The 15,701-nt window shown below is 52.1% G+C and overlaps 4 protein-coding genes across 4 annotated transcripts; 2 read left to right on the forward strand and 2 right to left on the reverse strand.

Annotated features, from left to right (window-relative positions):
- Positions 1–1,786: 1,786 nt before the first annotated feature.
- On the forward strand, positions 1,787–4,780 carry GT037_000998 (uncharacterized protein; the record flags this gene model as incomplete). Its single annotated transcript, XM_038926045.1, has 1 exon — positions 1,787–4,780. The coding sequence occupies one exon, from the start codon at positions 1,787–1,789 to the stop codon at positions 4,778–4,780; it is 2,994 nt and encodes a 997-aa protein (XP_038791901.1).
- Positions 4,781–5,592: 812 nt separating this feature from the next.
- On the reverse strand, positions 5,593–7,225 carry GT037_000999 (uncharacterized protein; the record flags this gene model as incomplete). The annotated part of the gene is made up of 2 exons (XM_038926046.1): positions 5,593–6,930; positions 7,031–7,225. The coding sequence occupies 2 exons, from the start codon at positions 7,223–7,225 to the stop codon at positions 5,593–5,595; spliced, it is 1,533 nt and encodes a 510-aa protein (XP_038791902.1).
- A 1,088-nt stretch (positions 7,226–8,313) lies between these two features.
- GT037_001000 (uncharacterized protein) lies at positions 8,314–9,898 on the reverse strand (the record flags this gene model as incomplete). The annotated part of the gene is made up of 3 exons (XM_038926047.1): positions 8,314–9,470; positions 9,524–9,820; positions 9,871–9,898. 3 exons carry the CDS (start codon positions 9,896–9,898, stop codon positions 8,314–8,316), a joined length of 1,482 nt encoding a protein of 493 aa, XP_038791903.1.
- Positions 9,899–11,332: 1,434 nt separating this feature from the next.
- GT037_001001 (uncharacterized protein) lies at positions 11,333–14,219 on the forward strand (the record flags this gene model as incomplete). Its single annotated transcript, XM_038926048.1, has 12 exons — positions 11,333–11,425; positions 11,488–11,515; positions 11,570–11,663; positions 11,710–11,800; positions 11,857–11,973; positions 12,023–12,043; positions 12,093–12,254; positions 12,302–12,361; positions 12,421–12,527; positions 12,577–13,326; positions 13,649–13,685; positions 14,043–14,219. Coding segments are annotated over 12 exons (1,737 nt in total), but the record flags the coding sequence as incomplete, so codon positions are not given.
- Positions 14,220–15,701: the final 1,482 nt, after the last annotated feature.

The raw sequence follows: 15,701 nt of genomic DNA on the forward strand, positions 1-15,701 counted from the left end.
CCGGAGGAAACTCAAGTCCTCGAGATGGCGTTGGGGGTCCCACAGTTTTGTGCCTAAAGCAGCGCACTTTGAGGTCGCAACGGAGTAGTTGAAGGATGTGCTCAGCAAAGTGCTTGCTGCATGCCGAGTTGTGAGGTTGCCATACAAGTCATTGTGTGTGATAATTGAGAAATCGGATCCAATTGATTGTGGGGTGGGAACGATTGTTGCGGTAGAGAAGAGAAGAGTCAGTGAGATGGTGAGAAGGCCAACAAGTACAGCCATCGGGGAAAGTGAGGAAGGGACAAGTCGTCCCTGACGACCCCGCAGGACATGTTGACGACAGGCGATATATCCAGGAGGATTCTATTGCTTGGATGGTGCGCGGGTGGTAAATTACCTACGGCACATGATATCACGCCTATTCGTGGGACATATGGCGGCTGGACAAACTACGGTAGGAGCCGGAGGACACAGGGCGGCAGGAGGGTGGGATTCCATGGGCGCAAGCAAGATACGGGCTCGGTGTCGAGGGATATACATAGAGCTCACGATGAGGCCACGGTGCTGGTGGGTACCCACCCGGCTGCATGTTGGATGACGTTTGGGTGGCGAAGTTCAATCCAATGTTTCATCAGCGTTCTGGGCGGGGCAGCAGCTTATCGTTGTTTATTCGCCCCGGCGCGCCTGCCCCGACGAATCGCTCGCGCCTTCGGTCGCCACAACGCGCGACGAGAAACGACGAGTTTCTGCAAAGGCAGCGCGCAGGTGGAAGAGACAGAGAGAGAGAGGGAGGGAGGGAAGGCGCTTCGAGCAACGGCTTTGGGCCTCCATTCCATCGCAGGTTTGGGACGGCGCTCGGCCCCCCGAACTTGATCTGCGCGCGACTGCATTCTGAATGGCGCTATCCCCATCGGGACTGGCTCGGCTGCATTCTCATTATCCTCTTGATGCCGTCGATGCTGAAGCTCATACCACTCCCTGTTCAGACGCGATGAACGCCAGCTCAAGGCTTTGCTCGCATGTCCCCAGCCACCGCATGTCCGTCTGGGCTGCGCCTTGGAAGGCGCCAGCATGGCGACACGCGCCCGAATTTGATCTCGCACTTGCTGTAACCCCTCGTTGACTAATTACATCTAGCGTTCACTCCTGTCCATGTCCTTGGTGGTGCACGGACCCCGCGAGCTAAGCCCTTCTCGCTCGCGAGAGTTGGGGCCATTCATTCTCAGGACATTCGCACGCTCCATTCTCCACTGCCATTCTGACTCCCATACCGCCTGACGCCGCCCTTGCCGTACCGTCGCCATCTGCAACACTGACCTCGCTGTCGCCTCGACTGTCGACGCCGACGCCTTTGATTGCGCGCGCCGCTTCCTTTGTCACAGCAGCCTTCAGCCATCTCCTCCCTCCGAAGCCGCCTCGAGCCTCGACCCTAACCACGCTGCCTCACCGACCGGCGCATTACATGCAATCCAACACACACGGTCCCAGTACCATCTCTTCATGATAGGCTCCCCGTCACGCTCTCAGAGTGACGTTTCGAGCCCCCCGTCGCCATCCTGCCCCCGGTCCGCTCTCGCTGCAACCGGCCACGCAACCCTCTTCCCCTTAGCCACAACCTCTCTTAGCTAGACGAATCGTCACAACGTCCGGCTGTCCGTTGAAGGCCGTCACTTGATCCGTCTCGAGTCGCCGTCGCTCGCCCTGCTCTTCCTGGTCGCGCGTTGGGCGTCATGCGATCCCAAGAATACAGAGCTTGAGCACCCACTACATGACACCACATACAAGCGAGCCTCACTGCCAGATTATGACAGACGTCTCGTCGATTCAGGCGTATGCTGATCATCAGCCGGCTCCTCTCGCCCTCTACGCTGGCCCACCACCACCCACCTTCGCGACCGCCTCACCTCCACTAGAAGCCACCATCGACGAAGAAGAGTCCTCCACGATAAAGTGCATCTGTGGATACTCCGATGACGATGGTAACACGGTATTGTGTGAGAAGTGCGACACGTGGCAGCACATTGTTTGTTACTACGAGTCTGCCCAACACGTTCCCGATGTACACGAGTGCGCAGACTGTCTCCCGCGAGCCATCGACTCAAAAAGCGCTTCTGAGAAGCAACGCCTCCGAAGAGAAGTACATAGCATCGGCGAACGCAAAGGCAGACCGAAAGCATCAACCAAGAACCCTAAGAAGCGAACCAAGGATACCCACGGCCCCGTACAATCTAATGGCTGGCCAATGCAAACTAACGGGGACCTTCAATACACCCCTGATCGGAAGAGTGGTAGCCCACGAGATCAGCCACCGCCCAACAAGCGTCCCAAGACGAGCCATCGTCCTTCTGGATCCGTGGGCGTTGTTAGCCAAGCGCCAGCTCTCGTGCCAACATCACGAAAACGAGGCGGCTCGGTTATGCTCAATGGCCACAGTCCTGTCAAATCACCCACGAACCCAGAGGCTCCTATCGAGGACTACTCGTCCGAGTTCATGCACCTCTATCGACAACCCGAACCACCCTCAGCTGATTCCAACTCGTACACCCGCATCGATGTCGCAAACGACATAGCTATGTGGCTTCAAGACCCGGAAGCCCTTGCCGAAGCAAGTGGAGGGAAGAAACCACAAGACATTTTCTCACGCATTGATATTACTATTCAGGAACTCGAAACGTCAACTGCGCCAGAGATCGTGAAACAGACAGATGTCGACTCGGGTATACTAGCGCATGGCCTGCACCCACAATGGCACTTCATTACCGCCGAGACCCCAGTACCAGACGGTGGCTACGTTGGAGAGCTCAAAGGTCTCATCGGACGAAAGGCAGACTACTATTCCGATGCATCCAACAGATGGGACTTGCTCCGACACCCCGAACCCTTCGTCTTCTTTCCTCCTCACCTACCAATATACATTGACACCCGTCGGGAAGGCAACATTCTCCGATACTCACGAAGAAGTTGCAACCCGAACATGTCTATGAAGATTTTGATTGACTCCAGCAACGACTACCACTTCTGCTTCTTAGCGACGCGCGAGATCAGCCCGGGTGAGGAACTCACCGTTGGCTGGGACATTGATTCCGAAGTACAAAAGCAGCTTGCCAGAGTCGTCACCAACGGCGCCAAAGAAGGATTCAAGAGAATACAGCCTTGGGTTTCTTGCGTCTTAGCTAACTTCGGAGGCTGCGCTTGCGACACATCCAACGGCAACGAGTGCCTTCTAGAGCGCGCTCGTCGCAACACGACTACAGAGCAACCCACGCTGAAGACCAAAGGCAAAAAGGTCAAAAAGTCTCAGGTTTCTCCTATGAGTACGGGTCACGCAACCAACAGTCGTGCTGGTAGCGAAACTGCCAACCGTGATACAATCGACGAAGACCAAATGGACGCTCGCTCCACGTCTGGCTCGCACAAGTCGAGCAGCCGCGACATTACACCAGCAACCCACTTCTCGTCCTTGGAAGGCGATAAACTCTCTGAGCGCGAAAAGAGGAAGATCCAGCATCAAGAACTTTTGTTCCAGAAGCTTGATCACGATGAGCATAAAGGCAAGAGAAAACGAACCAGTGCTGGATCGAATCTGAATACTCCGAGCATCTCTTCCTCGGTAAGACGCTTGTCCTCTTGCCCGATTCCTATTGCTAATGCAGATACTCAGAGACGACTCGGACATCCTGAACCTTCGCCCTCGGCTCGCCATCGCGAACATAGTCACGGTGTAGCACGCAAAACGTCGGGCAGCTCTACAAAGACCAACGGCCGTCCTGCGCCCCGTCCAAAGCCCGTCTACGTCGACTCGTCGACGCAGACAGTTGATGATAACGATGTAAAGTCACAAGCATGCATCAGGCCACGTCAAATGAAGCCCCCGTTATCATTTAAACGTAAGCTTCTGCAGCAGGCGCAAGAGGACAAACTACAACGCGAGCGAATGCGATCCACGTCGGTCAAGATGGAGGCCAAATCGCCAGCTTTGAAGGATGTGTCGTCAAATAAGCCGTCGCCGCTACCACCATCTCCACCCCTTGAGGAGCCTTCTGCGATGGACATCTCTACAGAGCCTGCACCCGATACAAGACACAAAGAGCTAACACCTGCAAAGGAGCCTACGCCGCAGCCTCCAGTGGACGTAGAGATGACTGACTCTGAGGATACAACTGTCAAAATCTCCGAACCGAAACAAGAAGAGCCAGCTGAGGTATCTGCTCCGGAACCTCCCAAGGAAGCTCCAAAGGAGGCTCCTCAACCGTCAATACAACCCCTCGACCCTCCGTGGTCAGCTTCGACGCCAGCTGAACCATCTCCGAAATCTACGGCCGGCCTGACACCAAAGCCTGTGGATCTTCATGTTGAGATGCCTGCGAAGCCCGATTTGGTCAACGCCAGCAACAACCGCGCTGTCACCCCTGGATCGACTTGTCCTATTCTCAACGAAAGCACAGTCGCGCAATCACCGGGCGCCTCCATTATTGCATCGCCTTTCTCGCCTGCTGTAAACAACGCTGTCAAGCCTGCACCAGCGCGCAAGAAGCTTAGTCTAAGTGACTACACCAACCGCAACCGAAAAACCAAGCTGGCGCAAACACAGTCGACTGGCTCGAACGCTACGCCGCCCCTGAATTCGCAATCGACAAGCTCGCCAACGTTATCGACGGCTAGCCTGCCCAATACGAACTCACCTCCTCCCAAGGCTGTCGAAACGATCCTCCCACCCGTTGCAGAGGAAGAGAAGCCGTCTGAAGTATCCGTCGCGCCTACTATGGCGACTACTTCTACTTCGACATCAGCGACATGATTCACGATACCCTGCTCCTGTTCAGAATCAGTTCGCGGGCCGCAGGGCGACCCGCGGTTCTTTCTTTCTATCTTTGGAGTGTAACAACATGTAATGATTACAAGTCGAATGATCCTTTGTTTTCTCACTTTTCTATTTCCTTCTGTTCTTATCCTTTTCTTCCAACGACTTGAAGTGTTCGGTCGGCTTACTTCATATGGATTTGATGGAGATTTCAAAAAAGCGGGATACTTCCAATGAGCTCTCTATTGCACGCAAGTTAGCCTCCTGGTCTACGTACGGATGGAGCTGGTGTGGTGCTGATTGGCTCTCACGCTGAGCGTCCCAGGGATGAAAGAGATAGAAGTTGAGAAGACGGGCAGCCCTGTTCTTCTCTACTGCGCGACCTGAAGCCGAATCTTGAAGCCGCGTCCTCTATTGCTGAGCGTCTGTGTTTAGCCGAGATGAAATGAAAACAAGGATTCACATGTGAATACTATCATCAAACAGTCACTGGTCCCTTTATGTTGCATCTATAGGTGTGTTATGACAGTCGAACATGACGCCCGTTGACCAGGCAGGGTACCGAGGGATTTGGAGCTAGAATACATTACATGATGAAGTCTTTGACAATAAAGTTCTCCAGTGTATATACATCCATTCGGCTACTATCCATCTATATCATACTCAATTGAACCTCAGAGGAAGCGTGCTTCCACATCACAAAAGGAGACATACATTAAGAGCAATAGAAACCCCAGTACAAAACCGAGTATCGAAAGAGAACGAACAAGACAGACGAAAACCATGTGCCCCCTGCAAACAACCACTCCTCAGCCTACTGTCTTTTCGCCAACTTCCTCCCACTTTGCCTCTATCATTCTCGCAGGTGCAATCTCCCCTGTGACAGCCCTCCCGTCTATTTCTGTAGGCCCAATCCGTCCCCCGTTGATATGTTTGGGACTATGTCTGTATACGATCTCATAGTAGTTTGGTATCGCTTCTTCTACCTCGTTGGTAGCAGCAGTGGCAGCGGCAGCAAGAACGTGTGGTGTTGATGCTATACCGTGCGCATGGGAAGGAGATGGAGATATGATGTCAGGGCTGTCGGCGTTGGCGTTGTTGCCAATGTGAGAGGGATTGACGTGATCGTTTTGAAGAGTTGCTGGACAATCTCCTGTAGGTGAGAGTTCAAATGCACCACCTAGGGAGCGTTGGGAGGATGCGTGGTGGAAGCTAGGTGGGGGTTGTCGTCGTATAGGAGGAATTGTATGACCGGGATGACCGGTAGGGTTGTTGATATCGTATTTATACGCACTCTGCTGTTGCTGTAGATCCTGTTGCGAAGATGATGGCGGCGGCGCATGAGGTAGAAGAGAAGGTGCATGAGTAGAAGGCGGAGGCGGATGAAAGTACGATGGTACTGGCGTACTATAACTTGGTACATTATTGTACTGATTGTAGCTGTATTGCTGGTATGCAGAATCTACAATGGGTGGCGACAAAAGAGGCGTTCGTTGGTATTGGTGATAGATACCCCCTACTTCGTTCCCACGGAGGATGGCAGGATGAGTGTGACCGGTTTCCGAGATCGCTGGCAGACTCCTGTTGTTTGGGCCTTGGCGTACCTCTCCTGTGTTTTGATCGACTTTGACTCTTAGGCCCTTTGTGCGGCCCCAGAAGAAGAAAAGCAAGGCTGCAATGATGACAACGGAAGAGCATGCTATGGCAACTCCTGCAATGGCACCAGTCGAAAGGCCATCCTTCTCGCTGCTAGTACTATCACTGAGTCCTGCTGTCCCTGAACCAATGGGTGTATTACTCGACTCTGGACTCTCCGGTGGAAATGGTTCGCCAGGGTTGAGCATGTAGCTGCTATCAAGCGCTAGTTGATGTTGCCGAGCGACACTGGTCGTTGTGTTCGGATTGATAACCCCGACCATGCCGTAATTTATACAAGAACCTACAGCCGAACAGTAGAAGAATATGGGGTCGGTGTTTTCGATCTCGATGCTGTAGGTTGGTGGGGAGGTAAGGACAGAGTCGACGGGCTTAAACCCGCTGAAGAAACCAGTTTTGCCTTGCCCAATCATTTCATAGGGGATACATGGGAAGCCGTATTCCGCGCGCACGACGCTATGGTTCAAAGGATAAAAGGCAAACTCTATCGTCTTTAAGATATCAGTAGGGCTCCAATGTATTTGTTGGGTTGCTGACAGGAAACGATAAGTACGAGAGCCTCTTCCTGGTCGCCTGCAGAAGATGACTTACATCGCCAATGTTAGCGTTTGTTGATTCAGGTTTGAATTTGTGGTCTGCTAGGCCGACTGAAATGGTGTGTGTCTGTACAGCTGCAGAGCTTGTCGAGCTTGAAATATTTGCTGGGGTCGACGATGCAGTAGGGCTACTACTGTTGAGATCGAAATCATCCTGCGCAAAGCATATGGATGGGAGAATAACAAACATTAAAGAACAAACTACTGATGCAGAAGCCCAGAAGGGTATTCGACGTGTTGCGGAGGCCATGCCAGAAGTGTCGGCTTTCGAGGGGATTACAGTGGTCTTTGGATATCAAGGCAAGGCATAGGAAACGCCAAAGGAAGAGGCGACCTCGAAGCCTACCAAGAAAAAGGGGTCAGAACGGATTGCGATAATCAGAAGCGCAACATGTCAGCCGTACCATTGCGGTGGCGATGCAAATAAAGGCTCGGAGGCAGATCAAGCGACCGGAATTGTAAGAGGAATAGCACAAGATGGAACATAAACCTAATACTTCTTATTGTGAGTGCCCATATTTATGGCGTACATGTTGAGTTTCTATTCGTCGAGTATTAGTGTAGTGTCAGCCTCGAGAGCAACGAGACAAAGAGAACACGCTTCAAGGGTTTCGTGGCCCCATGTGGTTGCTGCAAGGGCGAAACCAAAATGAACAACAAAGCCTGTCAGTCTTGTGCGCCCGCTAGTGGTGGATCTAGGAATGTGGCCATTTAGAACTCTTCTTGGAACTTATCGTAGCCGCGACCATTATCTGCGACAAGTTGTTGTGGTCTTTGGGTAGCTCAGGGTCTGAGTTGCCCCTACAACTCGCCGCATGACGTAGTAGGAAGCGGGCGCATGGAAGCGAAACGACCGCAATTGCAGTCATTCGCCAAGCTTCCCAGAATGTGATAGTTCACCGATATGGATGCGAGACCGTTATTCTAGTGCTTGTGTGACTGCATGGCAACGATTACAAACAGGCAAACAGCAACGAAAAGTCGAAAATATTTAGTCTTTTAGTGGCTGCTATACATAGTTGAATTAGAAAGAGAGGAGTGGTCCAACAAAGCGTACCATATGGTAATAACAGCCGCATATGGCCCTGGTATATTCCGCACTATCGCTCACATAAAAATCATAAGCTGCGTACAGCATCCGTCATCAAAGTCGTGTGGCATGAAGGCTTAGTGGCACTTCTCGGTCGGTGAGAAGACCGCCCTCGTCATTGCCGCTAGTGACACCACGTCGCATGTCGATGTTGGGTCTGTTAGATGCCAAAACGCGGAGCTGGTCTTTCAGCGAAGACCTGGGTCGCCGAATCCAAATGGGTCGTTGCTTGACGAGCTATTGGACCCCGACACATAACCTGATGGTGCTGCAGATAGTTGTTTGCCAAATCCGGGGTTCGGTAAAGGGTTCCAGACTGGGAAGCCTTCTGGTGGCTGACTCTCCCCTATTGGTTTACCACGAGCATAATCGACGAGACTGCCGTTGATGCCAGTAAGTGCCCAAGCAAAGACAGCGACGTCGCGAATGCTCTGCATGAAGTTGTTCTGGAATTCCATGGACGGTCCTGCCTGCACCATAGCTGGATGTCGGGCGCCCAAAGGATATTGAGGCATCTGTTGTGGAGCCGGATGGAACACGGGTTGTGTTGCCCATGGTGCGGCGTAGATGCCGTTGTATTGCTGTGCTGGCTGGGCAACAGGCATTGTGCCTGGTAACATGGGGCGCGCACGTCGTAGACACACGACCAGCCCATCGGAAGTACAGGATATGACAGCTTCGAGTTCGATAGGGTCGTCGCGAACCTCAGACCGAGGCGAACTAATAGAGGATATCGATGAGCGGGGCGCAGAACCACCAAACATGACGTGGTGCGGGTCGCTTGGATTGCGGTTATCGCCAGAATTGGTACGCGACGCAGACCGCTCCTCGCTGTTATCTGTGGTGTGGTTTGAGTCTGAAGGATGTCTGGCTGTACCGTTGGATGTAGAGTGGCCGCCGAGACCTACTCCACCCTCAGACTCATCGTCGGATGTGACATCTGTCATGATATCATCTTCGCTCTCAGAAGACGAGGCATCAGGTGCGTCGTCCTGTCGAGGGTCGCGAAAAAAGAAGCGCATATAAGCGATAGAGTCATTTCCTTTGGCCGACTCTAGACAGCGGACAGCGTCTTCAAGACAATTGGGAGCAATGCAGTAATAGAAGCTGCGTCCCTTCATAGCCTCTCCAGAGATACCTATAATCTGCTCAATGCCACTGGTTGCGTACATGACAGTCAGGGTTCGCGTGAACCTATTGAGGAACAAGGCAGCTCGCGGCTCATGAGTCTGATCATCGGGGCCGAGATCAAACTTGCTAGACAGATGCGATAACATGTGGTAGCGCGGGTCCTTGGGTGACGAGGCGAACAGTTTGCGCACTATAGGAGCCTCGACCGCACGTTCTGATTGGCTGTGGTCAGCGAGCCGCAAGGACCAAACGGGTTAGAAGACTTACTCTGGCTCTGCATACCATGTCTATAGATGCTAGTGCAGCAGACAAGGACATCGTAGACGACGGAGAAGCAACATTCGCAACCGACCCATTCCCCCTGGCGATTCTTCAGGCGGCAATAGGACAAGACAGCGGCCTTGTCCAGTCTCACTCCCCGGCTGTGATGCGCCCTGGCCAGAGGAAGTTCATCTGGATGAAAAAATTGCCACACGGACCGATTGACTACCTCGTCGGGCGTGTGACCGAGGATGTCGACAATGGAATCGGAAGAATATAAGATGTGGGCGTCATCGGAGAGGTCTGTCGGGAGTGAGAAATGGGTGGCTCGTAGGGAGGGTTAGTTGACATACCGTGGATGGTGATGAAGGTGGTATCCATTGTGGCAGGAACGAGGGAGCAAAGTGGCTCGGGATGAGTCGTTGGTGCTCTACCGCACTCGTCCTGGTATGTCGAATTTAATCATTCGCTCTGAGACGGGCGGTGGAAGATTGTGAGGATGTCGGACAGATCAGGCGAGGGAGCGTAGGCGGGTCAAATAGGCAGGGTCCAAGTGGCACAGAGGCGCACAAGTTCGGCTAGAGGAAAGAGTAGGGAGTGAAGGTGGTGCAGCCCGGGCCTGATGCGGCACCTGGGATGGGATGGGATGGATGAAAGGTGGTAATGTGTACGAGTCAGTCGGTATGATGTAATAACACAATCACGAAGCGGCCAGTTGCCCCTCACTGGCAACGAGGCAGGAGTCGCAGCGTAGAAGAATAATATGAGCAAGCACGCGGCGGACGGCTGCCTGAAGCGGCTAGCGGAGGATCGGAGAGAGTGCAGTTGGGTCGTGTGCATAAACCAGCGAAGTGAGCAGCGTCGACGTTGGAGCTGGCTCGGCTGCCGTGACCAAGCCCAGGATGGCGGGACTTGTCGAGCACTGCTGGTTGGCAGGGGGGAGAAAAAGCCGGCCGGATGAGGCGAAAGGATTGCTGCGAGGCGTAGAGGATGCGAGAGGATGCTCCTGAGATGTGATGGGATAGGATTGTAGGGTGAGGCATGCAAGCTATGTGCAGAAAATGAGCTGACGAACGGCGAACCCTTGTTCCGCCGTCCAAGGATCGACGCGAGACTGGCAGTCAACGGCGGTTAGCAGCTCGTCGGCAGCGGCGCGGGGCAACGGCAGTCGTCCTAGTACGGAGGACGAGGGATGACGCATCAGGCCATTCACGCCGAGCAGTCGGCTTTGGACGCGTCGCACACGACGGATGGAGAGGCTGGAATGCGCATCTACACTGCCTGCAACGTGCGACTGTCACCCATGCGACTAGCCTTGGCAGTACCGACGTCGTCGACGACTGCCGTAGACGATAGATATGCAAACTCTACTGCCGCGCTAGCACTACCAAACACCTCACGGACGCGTCTCCGACTTGCTCTCACCACCTGTCCCCCAGCTCCTGCCCAGGGCGATAACCGCTTCACACAGCATCGAGCTGCACTGCTACCGGCCCTCCCTGTTCCCTTGCTGACCTTGGCTGGTGGTACTGTCCTGGCCGACCTTTGTGCTTGTCACCCCGAGCCCTCAACCGAACAACATCATCGACGATCATCCCCCAAACTACGCCACAAGCCACATGCAAGACTCGTTCTCCCTCTTTCCACTTCTTGTTGGGCCGCGCACAAACCGGCGCTCATTTGCCCTGCTCTTCCGCGTCGACGCGTCCTTTACCTGTTTGCTGCAAGTGATAGCCTCTTTGAGACTAAGAGCCCTGTCCCTCGCTCTCGCCTCATCCTAATATCCGATTGGCATACTCAACTTCGGACCCAGGCTACCTGCCACGAGACCCGCGCCCTGCATATCACCTCCATCATATGCACGCTAACATGGACTGCAACTGGGAACTGCCTACTCTGAGGGGCACAGTGAGACTAGGCGTAACCCATGCCTTGCGCCCACCTTTTAGCCACCACTAACACCTCCCCAGGCCCAAAACAAGTCTAGGCTTAGCTCCAGTGAGTCAGGATGCGCATTAACCATCACTTCATGCAATACTCATCACGTCCCAGCCCAGTTCTACGATGTAAATTTCTATCCCTATACCGCTCCCGGTCTCGATCCTGTTTTCGCCGTATGCGGAGGTCCATTTGTATGTATCACCCTGTAGGCCGTCAACCTTGTACTCATCAGCCAAGACTATCATATGTAGGTGCATATTGGGCAAGAACAGCACCGTCGAAATTCTGCGGTGGTTCCAAGACGAAGAGAACACCACAGAACACGGTACACCCGACGACAAGGTAGGCATATAACCATATGGCTCGGCCTGGCTAATCACTCTACTTCTTGCAATCAGCAGCTCAATTACAACAGCGTCGTTTGGTCCCAGGCTGAAAATGGTGACCCTCTTGTGTGCGTAACAGGCGACTCTCGCATCAAGATTCTGAACGTCCGAACGGGGAAGCTCGCAACAGTATGCTCTTTATCGCTAGTCAGGCTGCATATACTGACATTGCACGTAGACGCTGATAGGTCATGGCGACGTATTTATATCTATTCCTTGATGCGACTTGGCCTCTCTAACACCAACAGTCTGTCAACGACCTTGCCATATCCCCAGTAGACCCCACTATTCTCGCATCTGTGAGCATTGACCATAGTCTCCGGATATGGAGCTTACATCCGTCGCACGAGAAGCAGCCCCTCGGAGCCATCTGTTATGGGCAAGGCCACAAGGACCAGGTGCTGACGCTTGTGTGTGGCTTGTCAATCTGGCCAATACAATATGCTGACATTGGTAGGCATACCATCCCAAAGGACGGTACATCCTAACGGCAGGTATGGACACTAGGATCAATCTGGTAGGATGCTTTAACCCTGACCTACTGACGGTTTGAAGAAGAGATTCTGACGAGTGAAGTGGGCCGTACCCGATGATCTCGACAAGCACGCTGGAACCGACAAGCCAGCCATAGTGCACTATCCGCATTTCTCTACCACTGAGATCCATACCGACTTCGTTGACTGGTAGCTTCTCTTTCTCGATTTTTGCCTAATGGTCGCTTACCCCCTATAGTGTCCAATGGTACGGTGATTTGATCCTAAGCCATGCGTGTCGCGAGAACAAGATCATACTCTGGAGTATTGACGAGTTCAATTCCGACCGTTCGACAGTCCCTTCCGCTCCGATTCCCTCCTCGAGCGCAGTTCACAGTAGAACCCCAGTTACTATTCCAGCAAACTCTACTTCAAGTACTCGGTCAGCATGGGGCGGACGCTTCCAAAGGCTTTTACAGTTCGAACTGCCACATACTAATCAATTCTACATACGATTTTCCGTTTTCCACGAGCTTGGCCGACACCCGATCTTGGTCGCAGGCAACGAGAAAAGCAAGACCTTCTTTTGGGATCTACAACGTCTAGAGAATTCTGGCACCGGAGAAGATGGCTCTCAGAGCACAAAAGGTTTACCACCAGCTCTACCCAGGCACGTGCGAGAAGGAAGTTCTGCATCCACTGCATCATCTGCTATCAGTGCTGGCTCGGGTAACACTAAGGCCAAACAACAGAAGCTAAAAGAACAACCTCGGGATCGAGGTGTATCCGATCCTTTTCGTTCAGTAAAAGCTCACAAAATCGTCGAGACTCCGAAGTACAAAGCTTTCGCATTCCGCCACTTCGCCTGGAGCCGTGACGGTCAGTGGTGTGTCGGCGTCGGTGACTGTGGTACCATCAACATTTTCAACCGTTGGGGAGAGAGCGGTGTTCCTCCAATCGACCCAGATAAAGAGATACCCATGCAAGATGATGACCCAAAGATTAGTTAGTCTAACCGAACGCCAAAACCCCTAGTCATTCGAATTCGGGCCTAGGACAAGCGTTAACTGACATGGTATGAGCAGACAAGGAGAAAATCATTGACTCACTAGAAGGTCTTTGTGAGGCACATGCCCTGCGGCGACAGATGGCGGCAGATCAAAACGAGTTATTTGAAGAAGATCTGAGGCCTCTTCTTGACGAGTATGTGTCCAGTCTCCCAATTCATGAAAGGGAGTTTGCACTGTCACATCGGAAGCGGTAGATTCGCATACGGACAAGATAATCGTATACCCGAGCACGACGGTGTAATGTGGCCAGCATCACCACAGTCACTTCCATTGGCTCGCATTGGTTACAAAAGCAACTGTTAGTCCATGTTTAGCGAGATAAAAGTGGTTGATTCGCAATGGAGATATTGGGCATAGTTTCCAACGGCAACAATAGGCAGGATTGAGGTTGACACAGATTAAAATAGGATCTCTAGGCAGCCAAACACGCGCTGGGAATCTGCCACTCGGACGTACCACGAAAAATTACACGGCTTTAAACACTGTCCATTTTCTCAAGTCTTTGTTCATCTTCAACACGATTTCTTAAGCTTGGTATCGCCCACCACTTTTATCGCAATACAGCGTAGACCTCGAAACAAGCCATAGATACATTTTCATCATTACCACATGTAAACAAAAGCTCGGACAGTGTGCACGCTTACAACATGGATAGTTCACCAGAACCGGCATCTCTTTCCATGCTAACGCACACCACTACTACAACTACCGCTACTACTACAACCACCACATCACTGGAGTACATTACTTTCACCATATCAACAAGCTCACAGCCCGCACAATTCGATATCTCTATTTCTTATGGACACAAAGGCTGGACGCGCTATCTTAAAAAGGCATCCCACAAAGTTGCTAGTTACCATAACGACTATTTTTGCGCCACGCAGCGGCTGGACCTATGGGGTGCATGTCATGTGTCCTATCAAGACTGGTACCAATACGATCTTGTTAAAATTGGAGCTACAATAAGCGGGACACTTGAATTCAGTTAAGTGGAAAAGAAAAGTAGAACGTAGAGGGAAAGAGATCATCGATGCAGTATGAAGGAACCTCTTCCGTATAGAGCCATATCCCAACAACCATCAACAAAATATACCGGCAATCGCGCAGGTATCATAGCGATGTGGTACTCGCAAAATCAATCAAAAGGCAAAGGCAGAGTGTAACATTGATTTAGCTGCGCATCACCACCCCTTCTTCATATGAACAAATTAGCGCAAACACCCCCACGCAAGCCGCCTTCCCCGAACCAAACCCAAACAGGGTCTGCATAAGTGCGCAGCACTTTCCACAAACTTGATCTAAAACACAGCACTCCTGCAGCATGCCGGAAATGATGCCGGTTATCTATCTAAGAAAAAAAACATAAATGCCGCTCTGTTCTTACGCAAGGCAGCAGAGCTTATCGGAACATTGCTCGACTCTTGTTGCTTTTTCCGCCACGTGGACGCTACGAAATGTTTCCATTTGCACTACACTCTATTGCGCCCGATGAGATTGCTGCAGTGTGGCGACAGTCCATCTCGTTATCCTCTGACACTACACAAGTCTTATATTGAAAGACGCTGTAGAGCAGCTACAGGGATGCAGGCGAACGAACAAAGCGCAAAAGACCCTAAACAAATTGAGCCAAACATAGTATTATGGCCAACGGCTTCAGTATGGCTTTGTCTAGGCCTGCACTCCGGATATCTTGTTTCACGGCAACGAACAAAGAAGTCAAGATTCTAAAAGAGAACGTTCATGTGTGTTGAGACATTGCGTCTCTTACAGATGGTTGCCTTAAAGATGGAAAGACTACGGGGAAGGAATGACAACATTGTGATATAGTAATAAGAGCGCAAAAACGTACTAAACTCAAAGCCTGGACAATAGAGATGCTCTCCAAATTGTCATCACCAGAAATACCGCCCAATATATCATGTACATGCACAGAATGCACAACATTTCTCAGGCCAAGCTTCGCCTCGAAATCCCATTTCCCACGAAACTTCTCACACTCCGTCCTCCCAGCCACCAATACTCTACCCCACGCTCAGGTGCCAACATGTATCGATAATCTATCATTAGCAGCATACGATGCACAGACTATAACGTCGGTAACAGTGCCACCAGTCGCCAAGGTTCTCAATAGGCAACACCAACTCAGTGTCATCACTTCCACAATCCATACTATGGCCAACATACGTAGCGCATTTCCGAAAACCCCAGGCACGTTCTGGTGCTCAAATCCACACTGCCGAACTCGCGTGCCGGTCGTTTTACGCTTGACTACCACAACTGGATCGCGCGCGAGGCCACTATGCGATGAACA

Source organism: Alternaria burnsii (genome assembly GCF_013036055.1).
Source record: "Alternaria burnsii strain CBS107.38 chromosome Unknown 705, whole genome shotgun sequence".
Taxonomy (NCBI): domain Eukaryota; kingdom Fungi; phylum Ascomycota; class Dothideomycetes; order Pleosporales; family Pleosporaceae; genus Alternaria; species Alternaria burnsii.